The sequence below is a fragment of the Melanotaenia boesemani genome, chromosome 16 (genome assembly GCF_017639745.1).
Source record: "Melanotaenia boesemani isolate fMelBoe1 chromosome 16, fMelBoe1.pri, whole genome shotgun sequence".
In the NCBI taxonomy this organism is placed as follows: Eukaryota; Metazoa; Chordata; class Actinopteri; order Atheriniformes; family Melanotaeniidae; genus Melanotaenia; species Melanotaenia boesemani.
Window position 1 is genome coordinate 16,732,353 of NC_055697.1, and position 15,248 is coordinate 16,747,600.

Genomic DNA, 15,248 nt, shown 5'->3' on the forward strand with positions numbered 1-15,248 from the left:
TGAAACGTCTACATTGTGGGCCAAAATCTAATCTAGTCCATCAGTTTTTCTGGGGGATCCAGCAGTCATGGAAGTCTTATTTAAGTTGACTCCTGTATATATAGAGTAAACATCATGAAATCCTCAGTGTTTGCCAACAGGGCAAAGGAGCCTTGCATGTCTCAAAATGGATCATTGAGTATAAACAATGTTTGGCAGGCCTGTGTAACAGTTACCTCCACTAAGGAGACACTGTCACGCAGAAATGGCCTAGACATGGTGCAGTTCTTCTAAGTCACAACATAATTAGATTTTGTCAGAGGAAGTGATGCTCAGGAGTTGTTATTACAAGATACAGGTTTATATGAACCAAAGTTTGCCAAGTAAAACCATTTCATGAACTTGTTTGATAAGATCATGCTTTGCTATTTGGAGTATTGCTAAAGCCTCGTTGTTTACATTGGTAGATAAAGGTGATACAGCAGATTTAAATACATATTAAATGCACCCACAGCTGATTTCAAGTATTTTTTATGGTAAAGCTGCAAATTTTTCGGTCTGCTTATCTTTCTCTGCCTTGTCATGTCTGTTTTCTGTCACTGTGGCTTAAAAAAAAAGAAGCATGTTTGCATATTTATCTAAATGTACTCTAGATGTGCATTTATCTACAGCCAGCAGTATAATGAGTAACGTTATACATGAAAAGAGCCAGGTGTTAACAAGCCTGCTTTGACTCTTACATGTCAACAGTGTTGGCCTGTTTAAAATGAAACACATGTGAAATAAGGTCGTTCCTGATGTTCATTTCTAAGACCAAACAGTTCTGCCTCTCACATAAAAGCAGGAGCCCATTTCAGATGAATGGAACTTAAAAGTAAATGTAATTAAAGGTACATGTTTTAGATCACAGCCTCTCTGGTGTTAACAACTGCCAAGAAACATCAATTCAGAAATCAATGCAGTGTGGTTTTTGTGTGCCACGCTTGTGTCGGAAAAACACAAGATCTAACCAACATCCTTCATCTCCTATCGAGCCGATCCCGGTCTGTCTGTGTGTAATAGCTGACACGGAGCCAAGTGTGGCTCATATTTAGGCCGTCGGGGCCAAAGCTGAAGGTCTGGACTTTAAGCCCATCCTGAGTCCACGTTTCCCAACAGCAGCTGCTTCATGCAGTGACAAGACACCACTACAAAGGCTTTCTCCAGCTGCTTCCACATCTGGGGCCGCAGAATGTAGCAGTTTGTGTATGTGTGCATGAGTGAGAGCACACACAAAAACAGTACTTTTAAATGCTGCAGAACCTTTGTGAAACGATGCTTCAAGAGTTTGACAGTTTTTATTTATGGTCTCTGTACAAGGGTATATCTGCTTCTCTTTGTGCTCCTGTGCAAGCATAAATCATATCTTCTAATCTCTGTTTCTTTTTCTTCTTCTGGCTTCATATGCTTCTGCTTTCAATGCTTAACGCAAGTTCACATGATGGGACTTACTAGCAAATCCCCTCTTGTATGCAGCATAATAAGTTCACAGGTTAGTTTAACCGTCTGGTCTGTCTACATTTATTTGCAGCAGTCTTTGGCATGAGGGATTAAAAACAATATACAAGACACACACCACTTGTTTGTTATTTGTGTTTATTTCCGTTGTAAACTTTTTTTTTTTAAACAAAAAATAATATAGGCACAATTTACATATTAAAATAATGTTCTCCAAAACAAATATGAACATCTCTACATTAAGTATAAACACATTCAGAGGCAAATAATATTTATATTTAATATGTTCAGACACCAAACCTGCTCTCGCTCATTGTCCACTGTGTACGTTTTGAACTGTTATGGTTTAGTTCAGAGCAGAAGATGAGGAATGTGATTAAATCTTTCCAGGTAGTGTGTAGTTTTAGTTGAACAATAACAGGACCTTCTTTAAATAGGATTGTCAAAATATTATAAAACAAGAACTACAGGGTAATGTTTTTTTCTTGAAAAAAGAAATTATATGACCATCTATATATTAGCACAGTTGTCCCATCGTTCAGTTACATTCTTTACTATTTTTTATTTTCTTTTAAAGTTGGGACATAAGTACCACTAACATGGGCCTTCTGTAATAGAAATATAAAGTACAATGTATTTTATCATATAAATTAAGCGTATACTGAATGTAATGTTACAAGCTTAAATCTCTTTCACTTTTTATGTACAACACATTATGTAATGACAGTAAATCTGTACAAAATGTGAAATATATAATGTATATTCTGTAAAAAAAAAAAAACCTAGCAGCATTTAAGGATTAATAAATGTATGATCACACGAAGGAGGAATAAGATACGTTCAAATGCACCAGAAAAACCGTGACTTTAGATGTTTTTAAAAGTACTGTATAACAAAACCCAGATTGCTGGAAGCTTGTGATGGATGGGTTCACATTGTTCTTTAGCGATCCATTACTGAAAAATAACATCCTGGCTGTAATGCTCCACAGTTAAATGGAAATGTGCAACTCAGAAGGACAACGGTACAAAAAAGGAAAAAGATTTTCAGTTTCAGCCTGTTGATAAGGTAAGGGAGAAAAATCATGCTTTCAGTGGCACATCCAAAAGATTGAACAGGCACATCAGTAGCTTCATCAATAGAGCACATGCATACATAAACATACACATACAGCATTTTCCTTCAAAGGGCAGAATAGGTTTTTTTTCCCTTGTAGGTCAGTAAAAAATTTTTACTGAGGAGGCCAAACGTTTGACGGTCAAAGAGAATAAAATACAGCTTCAAACAATGTAGATTTTCACTCTATTACCTTGACAAGAAAATACAAATGTCATCAAATTCACAAAACACTAACAGTCCATATGATTCTTGCAGCATTTTGAAACTGCTAGTGAAAAGAAAGAAAAAGTGTTCAGTGCAGCCCTTTAAATAAGTTCAGAGCAAGTCTTTGTAGAAACAGAGAAGGGAACGGGGGGAAAGAGTGGCTTCAACATTACCACAGAATCTGTCACAGTGGTAAAGAGGATGCTATTTAACCAGGGCATTGTGGTGTATTCAAGTGTCCACGCTGCTCAAGTGTCCTAAAATAAGATGGCAAAATCCTCTGAGTAGTGTTTTGGTTTTAGAAATTGGAGTTAAGCTGGTGGGGGGCTGGTGGTTCTGCATTTTGGGGGTGAAGGGTTTCTGTTATCTTCGACAGGCATATGCATTAATGTTTTTGATTACATAAAAGCCTATGGTCATGGGAGGCATAGCTATTGTCCTTCCAGCCCTCAGTGTCTTGGGCTTCAACTCAGGGAATGTCTCTGTGTCCTGCATGAGGAGCCTTTCCCCATTCAGCTGCACGTGTCTGCAAAGAGGAGACAAGAAACATGAAGATATGGGGTGTTTTTACTTTGGCTGAGAAACAGACTGTTGACTGTAACCACAGAACCATTAGATAAACAAAAAGAAACAGAAAGAATTCACAAAATAAAGATAAAAATCAGGTTTGCTTTTTTTTCTTTTTCTAAAAGCTGATGGCAGTTTAAATAAAAGCATTTTTGTGACTATCTTCCTGCATCTACAGCCAGATGGGAGAAAACTAAACTCAGGGGAGGGAGAGGCCAAAATGAATACTACTGAGCATCTGGCGGTGGGAACATCCTTATACACAGTAACTAATCCTATTAACATTTGTCAGATAATAATCTGATAAAGCAGGAGAGGAGGTTATGATGGGTTCCCAGCCTCTTTGTACTAATGCTTCTCTGCGGCAGTGTCCAGTCCTGTGGTTCACCAACCCAGACATGCTAGTCATTAGCCTCTCCAATGCTAACATGCATCTGAGACGACCGATGAACAATCAGGAGCTGCATTACTCATTCCATCGCCCAGGTAGATGGAATAGTTCCCTTGTTATTTACTGGCACAGACTTAATGGCCAGATAGGTACCTGGCTTCAGGAAGAATATAGCCTACTTCTACAAATATCTAGCCACTGCCATGTTCTTCATAGTATTAATGTCGGCTCTTATTTTGCTGTAGCGATCAGGTCAAAGTTACCGCATCTTCAATTTGACACTTTAACTATACAAAGAAATCTGGTTCTACTTTTGAGATGAACTGACCCGTTCCAGCTGACAAAAGGAAATGCCAGTTCAGACTTAATAAAATTGTCTTTTGATCTTTCATTTACAAAACGCATCAGCCAGTAAATAAGGTCAGAATCAATGCTGCAGCTGCTCTCAAACCTTCCTGCTAAAATGGATGATTAAAATTTATGGAATTCAATAAAAAATAAACAAATAAATCAATAAAGAAAAAAAAAGCCAGTTGAACTGAAATCTTTGTATCCTAAAGATGGGGCAGAATCATGTTTGTTCTTTGTTTAACAGCACATCATTTTTAAACGTTTTGAGTGAGATAAGTTCCAATGATGTGGTTAATGGATGAGCTTTAATTTCTGACCCAGACTAAATTAGATCAGAGTGAGATAGCGCCTGTATGCTTCAGAACTGATGGCTGATATTCAAAGATAACTCTTCTTCACCTGCTTTCTAACATGAAACTGTTGGGTTTACAGCGTATAGAAATGACAAGTTGGTTAAAATTCAGCTGTATTTCATCTACTTGCTGCAGAGGGCCTACTCCTCCCTGGATAGACCTGACACATCAGTCCGCATCATGTTCTTCGACTTCTCCAGCGCCTTTAACACCATCCAGCCTGGACTGCTGAAGGCCAAACTGCTGGACATGTGGGTGAGTGCTCCCCTCGTCGCCTGGGTAGACGACTATCTGACGGGCAGACCGCAGTTTGTGAGATTACAGAACTGTGTGTCTGATCGTCTGATCAGTAACATTGGGGCCCCCCAGGGAACTGTGCTGTCTCCCTTCCTCTTCACCACATACACATCAGACTTTAAATACTGCACTGAGTCGTGTCATCTGCAGAAATTCTCTGATGACACGGCCATTGTGGGATGTGTGGAGGGGGGGAGGGAGGCAGAGTACAGGGACCTGGTGGACCGCTTTGTGAGGTGGTGTGGGGAGAACCACCTACTGCTGAACGTGGCGAAGACGAGAGAGATGGTGGTGGACTTTAGGAGGAACAAGCCTCTGCCCTCTCCTGTCTGCATCAATGGGACGGATGTGGACTCAGTGGACTCATACAAATATTTAGGCGTCACACTTAACAACCCTGAGCTTAAAGTCCTGCTGAACCAGAAAAAGAGGGCTTTCATTTCAGGGGACAGAGAGGAGCAGAGGAGAGTTCAGCATGAACTCCAGTACAAGATCAGGCGGGCCAAGGACAGCTACAGGAAGAAGCTGGAGGAGCAGCTGGAGCAGAAGAACACACGGGACGTGTGGAGAGGGCTGAAGGAGATCTCTGGATTTGGACAGAGTGGTGCCAGAGGGACAGCTGATGGAGACCAGCGCTGGGCCAATGATTTAAATCTGTTTTTTAACAGATTTGATTCAAACCCCACTCTCCCTGCCCCCCCTCCCCCCTCTTCACACATCCCCAGTCCAGCGTCTACCATCACCTTCCCCCGACCACCTTCATCTTCACCTCCACTTTCACCTACCCCCCATCTCCACTCCACACCAATGGACTCGACCACCAGCCCCCCACTGCCCTCCACCTCCCCCCTCTCCTTTACATCGGCCCAGGTGAGGAGAGAACTGAGGCGGCTGAAGAACAGGAAAGCTGCAGGACCCGACGGCATCAGCCCCAGGCTGCTCAGGACCTGTGCAGACCAGCTCTGTGAGGTGCTCAGGTACATCTTTAACCTGAGCCTCACCCTGGAGAAGGTCCCTGTCCTGTGGAAGACCTCCTGTGTGGTTCCGGTTCCTAAGATATCACACGCGAAGGAACCGAACCATTACAGACCCGTCGCCTTGACCTCCCACCTGATGAAGACCATGGAGAGGCTCATCCTCGGTCACCTCCGCTCCGTGGTGTGCACCGCGATGGACCCGCTGCAGTTTGCCTACAGGCCAAACATCGGGGTGGATGATGCTGTCATCTACCTACTGCACAGGGCGCTGGCTCACCTGGAGACCGCTGGGAGCGTCGTGAGAGTCATGTTTTTTGACTTCTCCAGTGCGTTTAACACCATCCAGCCGGTGCTGCTGCGGGGGAAGCTGGAAGGAGCTGGTGTGGATGGAAAGCTAGCCGCGTGGACCATCGACTACCTCACCAACCGGCCACAGTACGTGCGTCTGCAGAACTGTGTGTCTGAGGTGGTAGTCTGCAGCACGGGGGCCCCTCAGGGAACAGTGCTCTCACCGTTCCTCTTCACCCTCTACACCTCGGACTTCACCTACAACACCAGCAGCTGTCATCTCCAGAAGTTCTCTGACGACTCAGCCATTGTGGGCTGTGTGTCTGAGGGGAACGAGCTGGAGTACCGGTCAGTCATCAGGGACTTTGTGGACTGGTGTGAGCGCAACCACCTGTGCTTAAACACCAGTAAGACCATGGAGATGGTGATTGACTTCCGGAGAAGGACACTACCCCACACACCGGTGAACATCCAGGGGAAGGAGATTGACCGGGTGGACAGTTTCAAGTACCTGGGTGTTCACCTCAACAATAAACTGGACTGGTCACACCACACAGACGCCCTGTACAAGAAGGGCCAGAGTCGCCTCCACCTCCTGAGGAGACTGAGGTCCTTTGGAGTATGCAGGCCTCTGCTAAGGACATTTTATGACTCTGTGGTAGCCTCTGCTGTCCTCTACGCCGTTGTCTGCTGGGGAGCGAGCAGCACCGACCGGGACAGGAAGAGACTGAACAAGCTGGTCAGGAGGGCCAGCTCTGTCCTGGGCTGCCCGCTGGACTCTGTGGAGGACGTGGGTGAGAGGAGGATGTTGGCCAAGCTCACATCCATCATGGACAACACCTCTCACCCACTGCACCAGACTGTGAGGGGGCTGAGCAGCTCCTTCAGCAGCAGACTGAGACACCCTCAGTGTAGGAGGGAGCGCTACCGCAGGTCCTTCATCCCCACTGCTGTCAGACTGTACAACTTGTCTGTATAGTCATATTACTGTGTAATATTTATTTATATTTTACTGTGCAATACCCCCCATTATCAATGTCATCATATTCTTCATATCCCACCATCACCATGTAAATATGTATATAGTCTGTGAGGTTGTTGTTATATTTTATTTTATTTTATTTTATGTATGGATGTAGTGTGTGTGTGTGTATGTATATATATATATATATATATATATATATATGTATATGTGTATGTATATATATATATATATATAATGTATGTGTGTATGTATGTATGTGTGTATGTATGTATATATATGTATGTATATATATATATATATATCTTTATATTATAACGGTACATATTTTTGCTTTTCTTAGACTTGTAAATAATTTCTATTGCACTTTCTTGCTGTGATGCATGTTCACCTTATTTTGCCTCTCTGTACTTTATTCTATAACAAGAGCTGCTGTAACAAGTGAATTTCTCCACTGTGAGATAATAAAGTCTAATCTAATCTAATCTAATCTAACAATAAGCTGGACTGGTCCACCAACACTGACGCCATCTACAAGAAGGGGCAGAGCCGGCTTTACTTCTTAAGGAGGCTCAGGTCCTTCCACGTCTGCAATAAGATGCTGCAGATGTTTTATCAGTCTGTTGTGGAGAGCGCCATCTTCTTTGCTGTAGTGTCCTGGGGTGCGGGCATCAAGGCAAAGGACGCCAACAGACTGAAGAAACTGATCAGAAAGGCAGAGTCTGCTGTCAGCTCTAAACTTGTCACCCTGGAGGAGGTGGTGGAGGAGAGAATGCTGGCAAAACTGCTGGCAATCAGGGACAACCCCTCCCACCCCCTCCATAGCACACTGGACAAGTTAAAGAGCAGTTTTAGCAGCAGACTGATCCAACCCCGCTGCTCTAAGGAACGGTACAGGAGATCGTTCCTTCCTGCTGCAATAAGACTCCATAACTCATCCACCTCTGCCAAAGCCATGATCACACAACTGGACTAAGCCAACCACTGAACTTACTGCAACCTATAACTGTCGCTTGATATTATATATCATATAATTATACAATATTTGTATCCTTTGCACATCCAACATTCTGTATCATCTTTGCACATCCTTTATTTACATAGTCATATTGACATATTAATATCTGATAGCTAGTTTCATTATTACTGCCACTGCACTTTATCTGCCAATCCACTCTGTATTCATATTTTATTTATTTCTAATTTTATTCCACTCTGGATTTCTATCTTTATTTTATTTCTACTTCTATTCCACTTTACTTATATTGTATATTTTACTTCTATTTTTTATTCATAGTTTATGCCACGTATGACACTGGACTACTGTAACAAAGCAATTTCCCTTCGGGGATAAATAAAGTTGTCTGTCTGTCTGTCTGTCTGTCTGTCTGTCTGTCTGTATTGTTTCAACCAGCTTCTATCATTATATATCAGTTGTACACTTGGGGGTGCTGTTGTTACAGTTTTGTAATCAAATAGCGGCATAGCTGTGCAAACTGACCTTTAAAGTGAGACCTGCCAGGAATGAAACGTAACCTAAACAGTTTGGGGTCAACTCTATTAAAGAAATATTTAAAAAATTTAAAGACAATATTTGATTTTAGCTTCTTCTCCTGCAGCTTGTAATAAGCGCAACGAAGGCTCAAAACTGAAAGCCGTATGTTTGACATAAAAATTTAAGTTTGTCATGAATAAAAACCGAACTTCATCTAAAAAGCAGGCTGCTCTAATAATTTCTATTAAACATCCCACAATGTAAAACTTGCAGCAAGTTGGCATTCAAGCTGTCCTTTAAAAAAAAACCTTTTTAGAGAAAATAAAAGCAACAGAAATAGTAGGGGTACTTACTTAAAAAAACTTAAAACTAATAAAAATGCGGCAACTGCTAAGTTTATTTGTTATGTTAAAATGTAATTTTTCTTTGTGGAAAAAAAACAATTACTTGTCATGTCTTTCTAGAGGCTATTAACAGTATAATAATTAACTTTTCTTGTTTTTAACTCTTGGCATGATGACTTTAAAGTAGTAGGAGTTTCAAACAAACAAAACAAAATATACAAAGTAGAACCAAAAGATTACAAACGGATAGTAAGGGGAAAAAAAAGCTTTAGTATGACTTTTACTAATTTAATTGCCCTGATTATCTAAAGAAAATTAACTTTAACTATATCAGTCATCAGTAACTGCAATGTGTAACATAACTTTTGAAAAGAGTTTCCCTTTACTGCACAAAATGCCACTTTTAATAATCAACCATCCAAAAACTCCCCCAAAATAGTGCTGCTATGAATGGAGAGTTGTTTTTTTTTTTTGTTTGTTGTTCTGTTTATTGGTCTTTTTTTTTTTTTTAGCCTTGCTTGGTTTTCTGACACTTAAATTTATGATGTTTTGGGAATGAAGAACAGTGGTCTGGAGGTTTTTACAAGAGGCAAAATCAATAAAATATCAAATAAAATTATGGTCAATAATGAGAAGTTCCGAGTCAGTCTGAACTGTTCAAAGCAGCCCGTCAGCATAAATTAGCCTGAACATTTTAAAAAGTACCACTCCCATGAATTTTATAGACATCTGGTGTCGGAGAATTGATCGTTAAACTCATGCACTGCCCTTGGTAAAGGCTGGTAAAAGAAAGCACTAAAGGATAAAAAAAAAAGAAAAAAAAGGGCACATCATTAGCTAGCTCGCCTATTAATTGCCTGCAATCCTGTTCCAACACCTCAAACATCCTCCATCATTATGCACTTATTGAAGGATCATGCCTGAGCCACCATTAAAGCCATGTATTGGTATCATATAACTCAAAGACAGATACACACACACACAAACACAGTCCTGAGTTATTACGTTGTTATTCCAGGATTTGAGGCTTAAGTCAAAGTCAGAGTAATAGGCCAGAGGCTTAAAGAAAGCGTACAAGACTGAAACCATAAAGTTTTTATTTTAGGGGACATTTTAAGGAAATGGGAATGGTTTGACTTTAGTACATAAAGTGTAATAAATCATAGCTGGTTAAATAACATTCAGAAGAGCACTGATCTACTAATAAAGCATCTACTAAAGGGTAAAAAAAACAAACTCACACCATGTCACATGAACATGCTGGCACTTCGTGATGGGCTGTGTGCTGCAAACACCAGGCTGGCAAGTTTCAGTGAAGCAGCACAATATATAATAACTGTCTGAATAAATAGCCAGCTGTGAGGAAACATTACTGAAATAAACCACGAAAAACCAACCAAAAAAAAAAAAAAAAAAAAAAAAATTACATTTACGCCTGTTTTTGAAATGTCTTTAGTGGCATTGTTTTTATGACTTGACTTTGAGTTGAGTTTCTTTTTCTCGCTTGGTAAAGGCAACGAGAAGGCTGAAAGCGTGTATTTACATGCTTTGTGTGGCATTCTAACAACATGCTGACTCAGCATTAATTATCAGCCGCAGCCCTGACTTCTGACAACTGAATTCATTTCATTTGATGCGCTATTCCAAAGCGTCTGAGTTTCACACCCTATAAACATTGAACTCATAAAATTGCTCATGAAATTCTAATTTCCCTCCTCTTCATTTCTGTGTATTTTAAACATTTACCAAGAATGTTCAAAGCTTTGAACAAGGTTTTCATTGTAAGAGTCAAAAAACATGGTCTTTAGTGCTTTTTGTTTCGCATACTTTCCATATGAAATAAAGTGAATGGATGACTTGTGCAGCATTGATAATAAATGCTTCTTAGGAATATGTTTATATTATTGGATCAGCATAAAAGCAATGTGGTCCAGACAGAAAATAATAGTTTAATGTTACTGCATATGTATGCGTGAAAAAAAAAAAAGACAACAAAACACCAACAAAAGATATACGAACTTGGCTCGTAGTCCATCTGTGCCGTAGGGTTGCAGCAAGTACTGATGGACAGTCTTGTTCCGTAACGTTCCCGCCAACTTGATTTTCTTTCTTGACCGATGCAGGTTGATGATGTAGATTGTTATGGACCCCCTCATATAGTTGTGACTGATATGAAAAAAACAATGATAAACAGCACAACATCATTTTCTTTTACACTAAGATAACTAACAAGACAAAACTAAAAATAAAAAAGGATCTTCTCCACATCTGTTACTTTGATTCATTATATATTACAAAGCCATGTTGAATACAGTTCTCTATAAAGATAACAACAAAGAGAAGAAAGTCTTTGATAGTTTTATCACATATAGGAATAAAAAAGAAAAAAAAAACACAACTCCTTGATCTAATCTGGATCAAAAGGCTCCCAGAAAATTGAAAAGGATAAAGAATGGTCATATAGGGAAATCCACTCAGCTGCAGTTTTCCCTTCGTCAGGCTCTATGAGCTATTTATCTATATTTAGTACCAACCACATTTTATATTTGAAAACTCTATCATTCCAGTACAAACAAAAGTCTGCATTTTTTTTACAGTACTCAATATTAAAACCCGCCACTGACTGATCCAGGGTCAGATGAAGGGTGTGAACACAAAGGACAACACTTCTTGAGTTACACAGACAACAGTGTTTGAGTCACTCTCCTAAGAGTAAAGCACCAGGGACAAAACTTAATAGGAATACTAGCTAAAGGTAAATAACAGAGCGAGACAGATAAGACAAACATGATAAAATCTAATAAGGGCCCAGAAATGAGGACAAAGACAACACAGCTGTAGTGAATACCACATGTCAGTCATGGCGTTCAGGGTCAGGGCTAAATAGCCTGGTAGACATCTCCCTAGTTACTACCTCAGAAATCTCATATCCTAACAGAGGACTTGGTTTTCTGTTTCTATTCTTTTAGGCATAGGGTTAGCCATGTTTTACATTAACCTTAATTAATTAAGACTTTAAGTATTGAGAAACATTTACCAGAAGAAATAAAGTAGTGTCTTGTTGGGAACAAAGTCTGGGTTAAACTCTCAGAGCCATGTTTTAGAGTAATGAGTACCGAGGCTCAGAATGATAGATCCAATGGTTAGATGGAGGAAGAGATAATAAACTCTCAGGCCTTTCAATTGCCGAGGTTTTAAGAGACACAAACCAGAAACATTGATATGTTTTGATATTGTTAGATGTTTGGGCATCGCTGGAAAGAAAAAAAAAGCCATGCAAACCACTAAAATGGGTAAAAAGGGCAGCAAAAGTCTAATAAGATACGTAAGATAAAAAGTCTTTTTTTACTGCTGACTGCCTGGACACATTTACAGTCCAGTCAAACCACTAAGACTACAAATGGTTTATCTACTCATGGACTGACTGTGCAAAAACCACGAAGTAGCAGAAATGATGGCAACTGAAGTGGCTTTGAATCTAAGCGGGAATGTTTTAGACTGATCGTGAATCCAGAATTGACTGGTATGTGGAGAGGAGTCTAGCCGCACTGCATGCCAACTCTTCCAAATTCACCAGGTGACTGATTTACTGCACTTGTTGAAAACTATGTCAAATATCTGCATGTGTGTTGTTAGTACTCCAACTCTTGGCTATCTATCTACATCTATCTGTCCAGCTCGCTGCTATTTTTCCAAGAGATGCACCACATGTAAACGAGCCCTGTCTAGAGTAAAGCCGTAAGTCTAGCCTGGTGCTGACAGCCACTAGCCTGGGTTAAATGATAACCTTGAACAGGCCATGGTGGCACTCTTTATCTTCTCCCGGCACAGACTGTCTTATTGTCCCTCCCCTTCCCCCTCAAATATCCCCCTTCAGCCAATCCGAGATGGGATAAAGGCCTAGCACACCTTTCAGCGGCTCTTTGACGACAGGGAGACGGAACCCACACACCTGATAAGTGATACCCGTTAAGTTTTATAGACTCTCAGCTGTGAATGAGCGGGTGTCCACAGACTGCTTATTTATGAGTAGCCAAATGGGCCGACTGGGGATTCTGTTCCTCCCCACCAGACAATGAGCCTCAGGTGTTTGCAGGATGATACGGTGAATTGTTTAAACTGAAGTAGTCTGTTTTGTATCTAAATCTTCAAGAGTACTCCCTAAGCGTCGTTACACTGCCCTGAAAGGCTATAACCTTACATTAAAGAGAAAGAAGATGAAGAAAAAAAAGATTACACTGTTACACATTATACATAAATGGTTGTACATACTTGTAGTAGCTGGTGCAGTGGGCGTAGATCCGCAGCTTGTCCCGTATCACTCGCCCTGGCTGTGGTTTCCTCTGCAGTCCAGCCACCCGCACAGCTAAAACTCTTGGACCAACCAGACGCTTGAAGACCAGAGAGAACCAGTAATCCTGTGTAGGCCCATACAGATAAACATTTAACATTACTTTTCTACGAACATTAGTCATTTTCACATCACGATCCTTAAAAGAGGATTAATAATTGTGTTTTAAAGATATAATAGAAAAACAAGCATGTGCACACTGACTGCAAAGAGTTTAAAGACTGCGACACTTTAAATAATATGGGGAAAAAAAACTTATAAATAAAGGGAGCCCATATTATGAAAATTACCCAAGAGGAAAATATTGCAGCAATCTCTATTTTGTAAATCCATCCTCACAATTATAGAATAAAATTAGGTTTTACAAAGTGAAAACAACTAAAGGGTAGCTAGTCCTACATAAATGTCAAGTCCAAGTATGTGTGTACTCTTGACATTAAACATTTAGTAAAAGTTTACTGTCCCATGTGACATGCCCCGTGTCCCAAACAACCCCTAACATTTTCAGACATGACAAGTCCTAAATATGACAGCTTTACAAAATATTGTGCTATATCATAAATTGCTGTTTTCTGTTATTATTATTGAGTGGTCCACCATGCTGAGTCTCACTCTACAGACTACACAGACTCAACACCTCTCCAAGAGACCCAGAACAACATGTGTTCCTCAGGAAGTTCCCATGCAATCCTGCATATGGCAACATTTAAGGGCTTCTTTTTTCCACGCAGGCTTTAACTTAATTTGCTGCCGAGGCATCGAAGAAGCAGAGCATAGTATAGAGCAGTATATTGTTGGCCACGGCCAGAGGGATGGATAGATGAATATACGACCAAGGCTAAGAGCTGTCATTATTACATAGTGTATAAAACAAAGGAGAGGTATAAGTTTTATTAGTGAAAGATGGCTAGAGTGAGTTCATACTTTTTTGTGTTTACATTTCAAAACAAAATAACAAAATCCTTCAATATATTGATTAATTTAATCTATGCCTGTGGTAAAAATAACAGACCAGATCAGGAATAGGCATTCCGTAATTCAGAAATTTTTTAGAGAAATATCGGACGATGTCCTAAATTTCCAGCAGTCAGACTGTTTGCCTGTTTTCTTGTCTAACTGCCTGCTGTCTCTCCTGTCTGCCCCAGACTCTACCTCCCTAGATAGACAGAAAGACAAACATAAACTGCAGGAACAGCCATTACTCTGTGATCCAATCAAAATACGATATAAACCAAATGGAAAGAAAGACAGGCGGGCACCAGTAAACCAGCAACAAAAACACACAACAGATACCAATCAACCCTCAGCTCCCTGGAGGTTTAGATCATATGGGACAATGGCATTGCAAATTACAATAAGTGCTCAGTGTTTAGGTAGACAACACAAATGAGAATTAGAGTGATTGAAAGAAAACATGTCCATCCCCCTGAATTCCATGTTACAGTATTTTTTTTAATCATGTTGGATGTACAACACTTTAAAGTTTTTGAACTAAAATCCTTAAAAAAATAAATCTTAATCAATCTTTAAGATGATAAAAGCTGCTATCAAAACTAGAACATAACAATTAACTTAGGATAAGATTGCAATTTGCAGACTCTGTAGGTAGAAGGCTTTCATTAAAGACAAGCTAAATTACAAATGCAACCAACTGCTGAATCTATATGCTTTAAAAAATAGACTTTTTTCCTTTAGGTATCATATAACGTACTGCCAACCATGGCAGATATCTGCTTCTCAATGAATAAATCTGTGACAAGATCGTCTTCACTTTAAATAAGGTATTTACCACCCACCTCTGGAGGCAGAAAGCTGACACGTGGAGTGAAAACAACACAAAACAGGAAAAAGGAGTATGAGTGGGACAGAGGGTTAAAGTACAATAAGGGGGGGAGAGGATATGTGTGGAAAAAGATGAAGTGGTTGAGTCATTTAGTGAGCTTGGGGCTTTGAGTTGATTCTACCAATGGTGGAGTCATCCTATAGGGGAAGAGGCCAAGTCATAAATTTCCTATGCAGAAGACAGTTTGGCCCTGCAGTGAATTCTCTCAGC

At 40.2% G+C, this 15,248-nt stretch overlaps 1 protein-coding gene across 1 annotated transcript in view; it reads right to left on the minus strand.

The window, feature by feature from the left end:
• Positions 1–1,609: 1,609 nt before the first annotated feature.
• The window catches only part of hpse2 (heparanase 2), a 64,059-nt gene continuing 50,420 nt past the window's right edge, over positions 1,610–15,248 (minus strand). Inside the window, exons 10-12 of the mRNA XM_042010147.1 lie at positions 13,117–13,262; positions 10,864–11,010; positions 1,610–3,325 (exon numbers count right to left, since the gene is read on the minus strand). Coding sequence (XP_041866081.1) covers positions 3,163–3,325; positions 10,864–11,010; positions 13,117–13,262 — 456 coding nt within the window. The 3' untranslated portion in view covers positions 1,610–3,162. The remainder of the gene's footprint in view (positions 3,326–10,863; positions 11,011–13,116; positions 13,263–15,248) is intronic.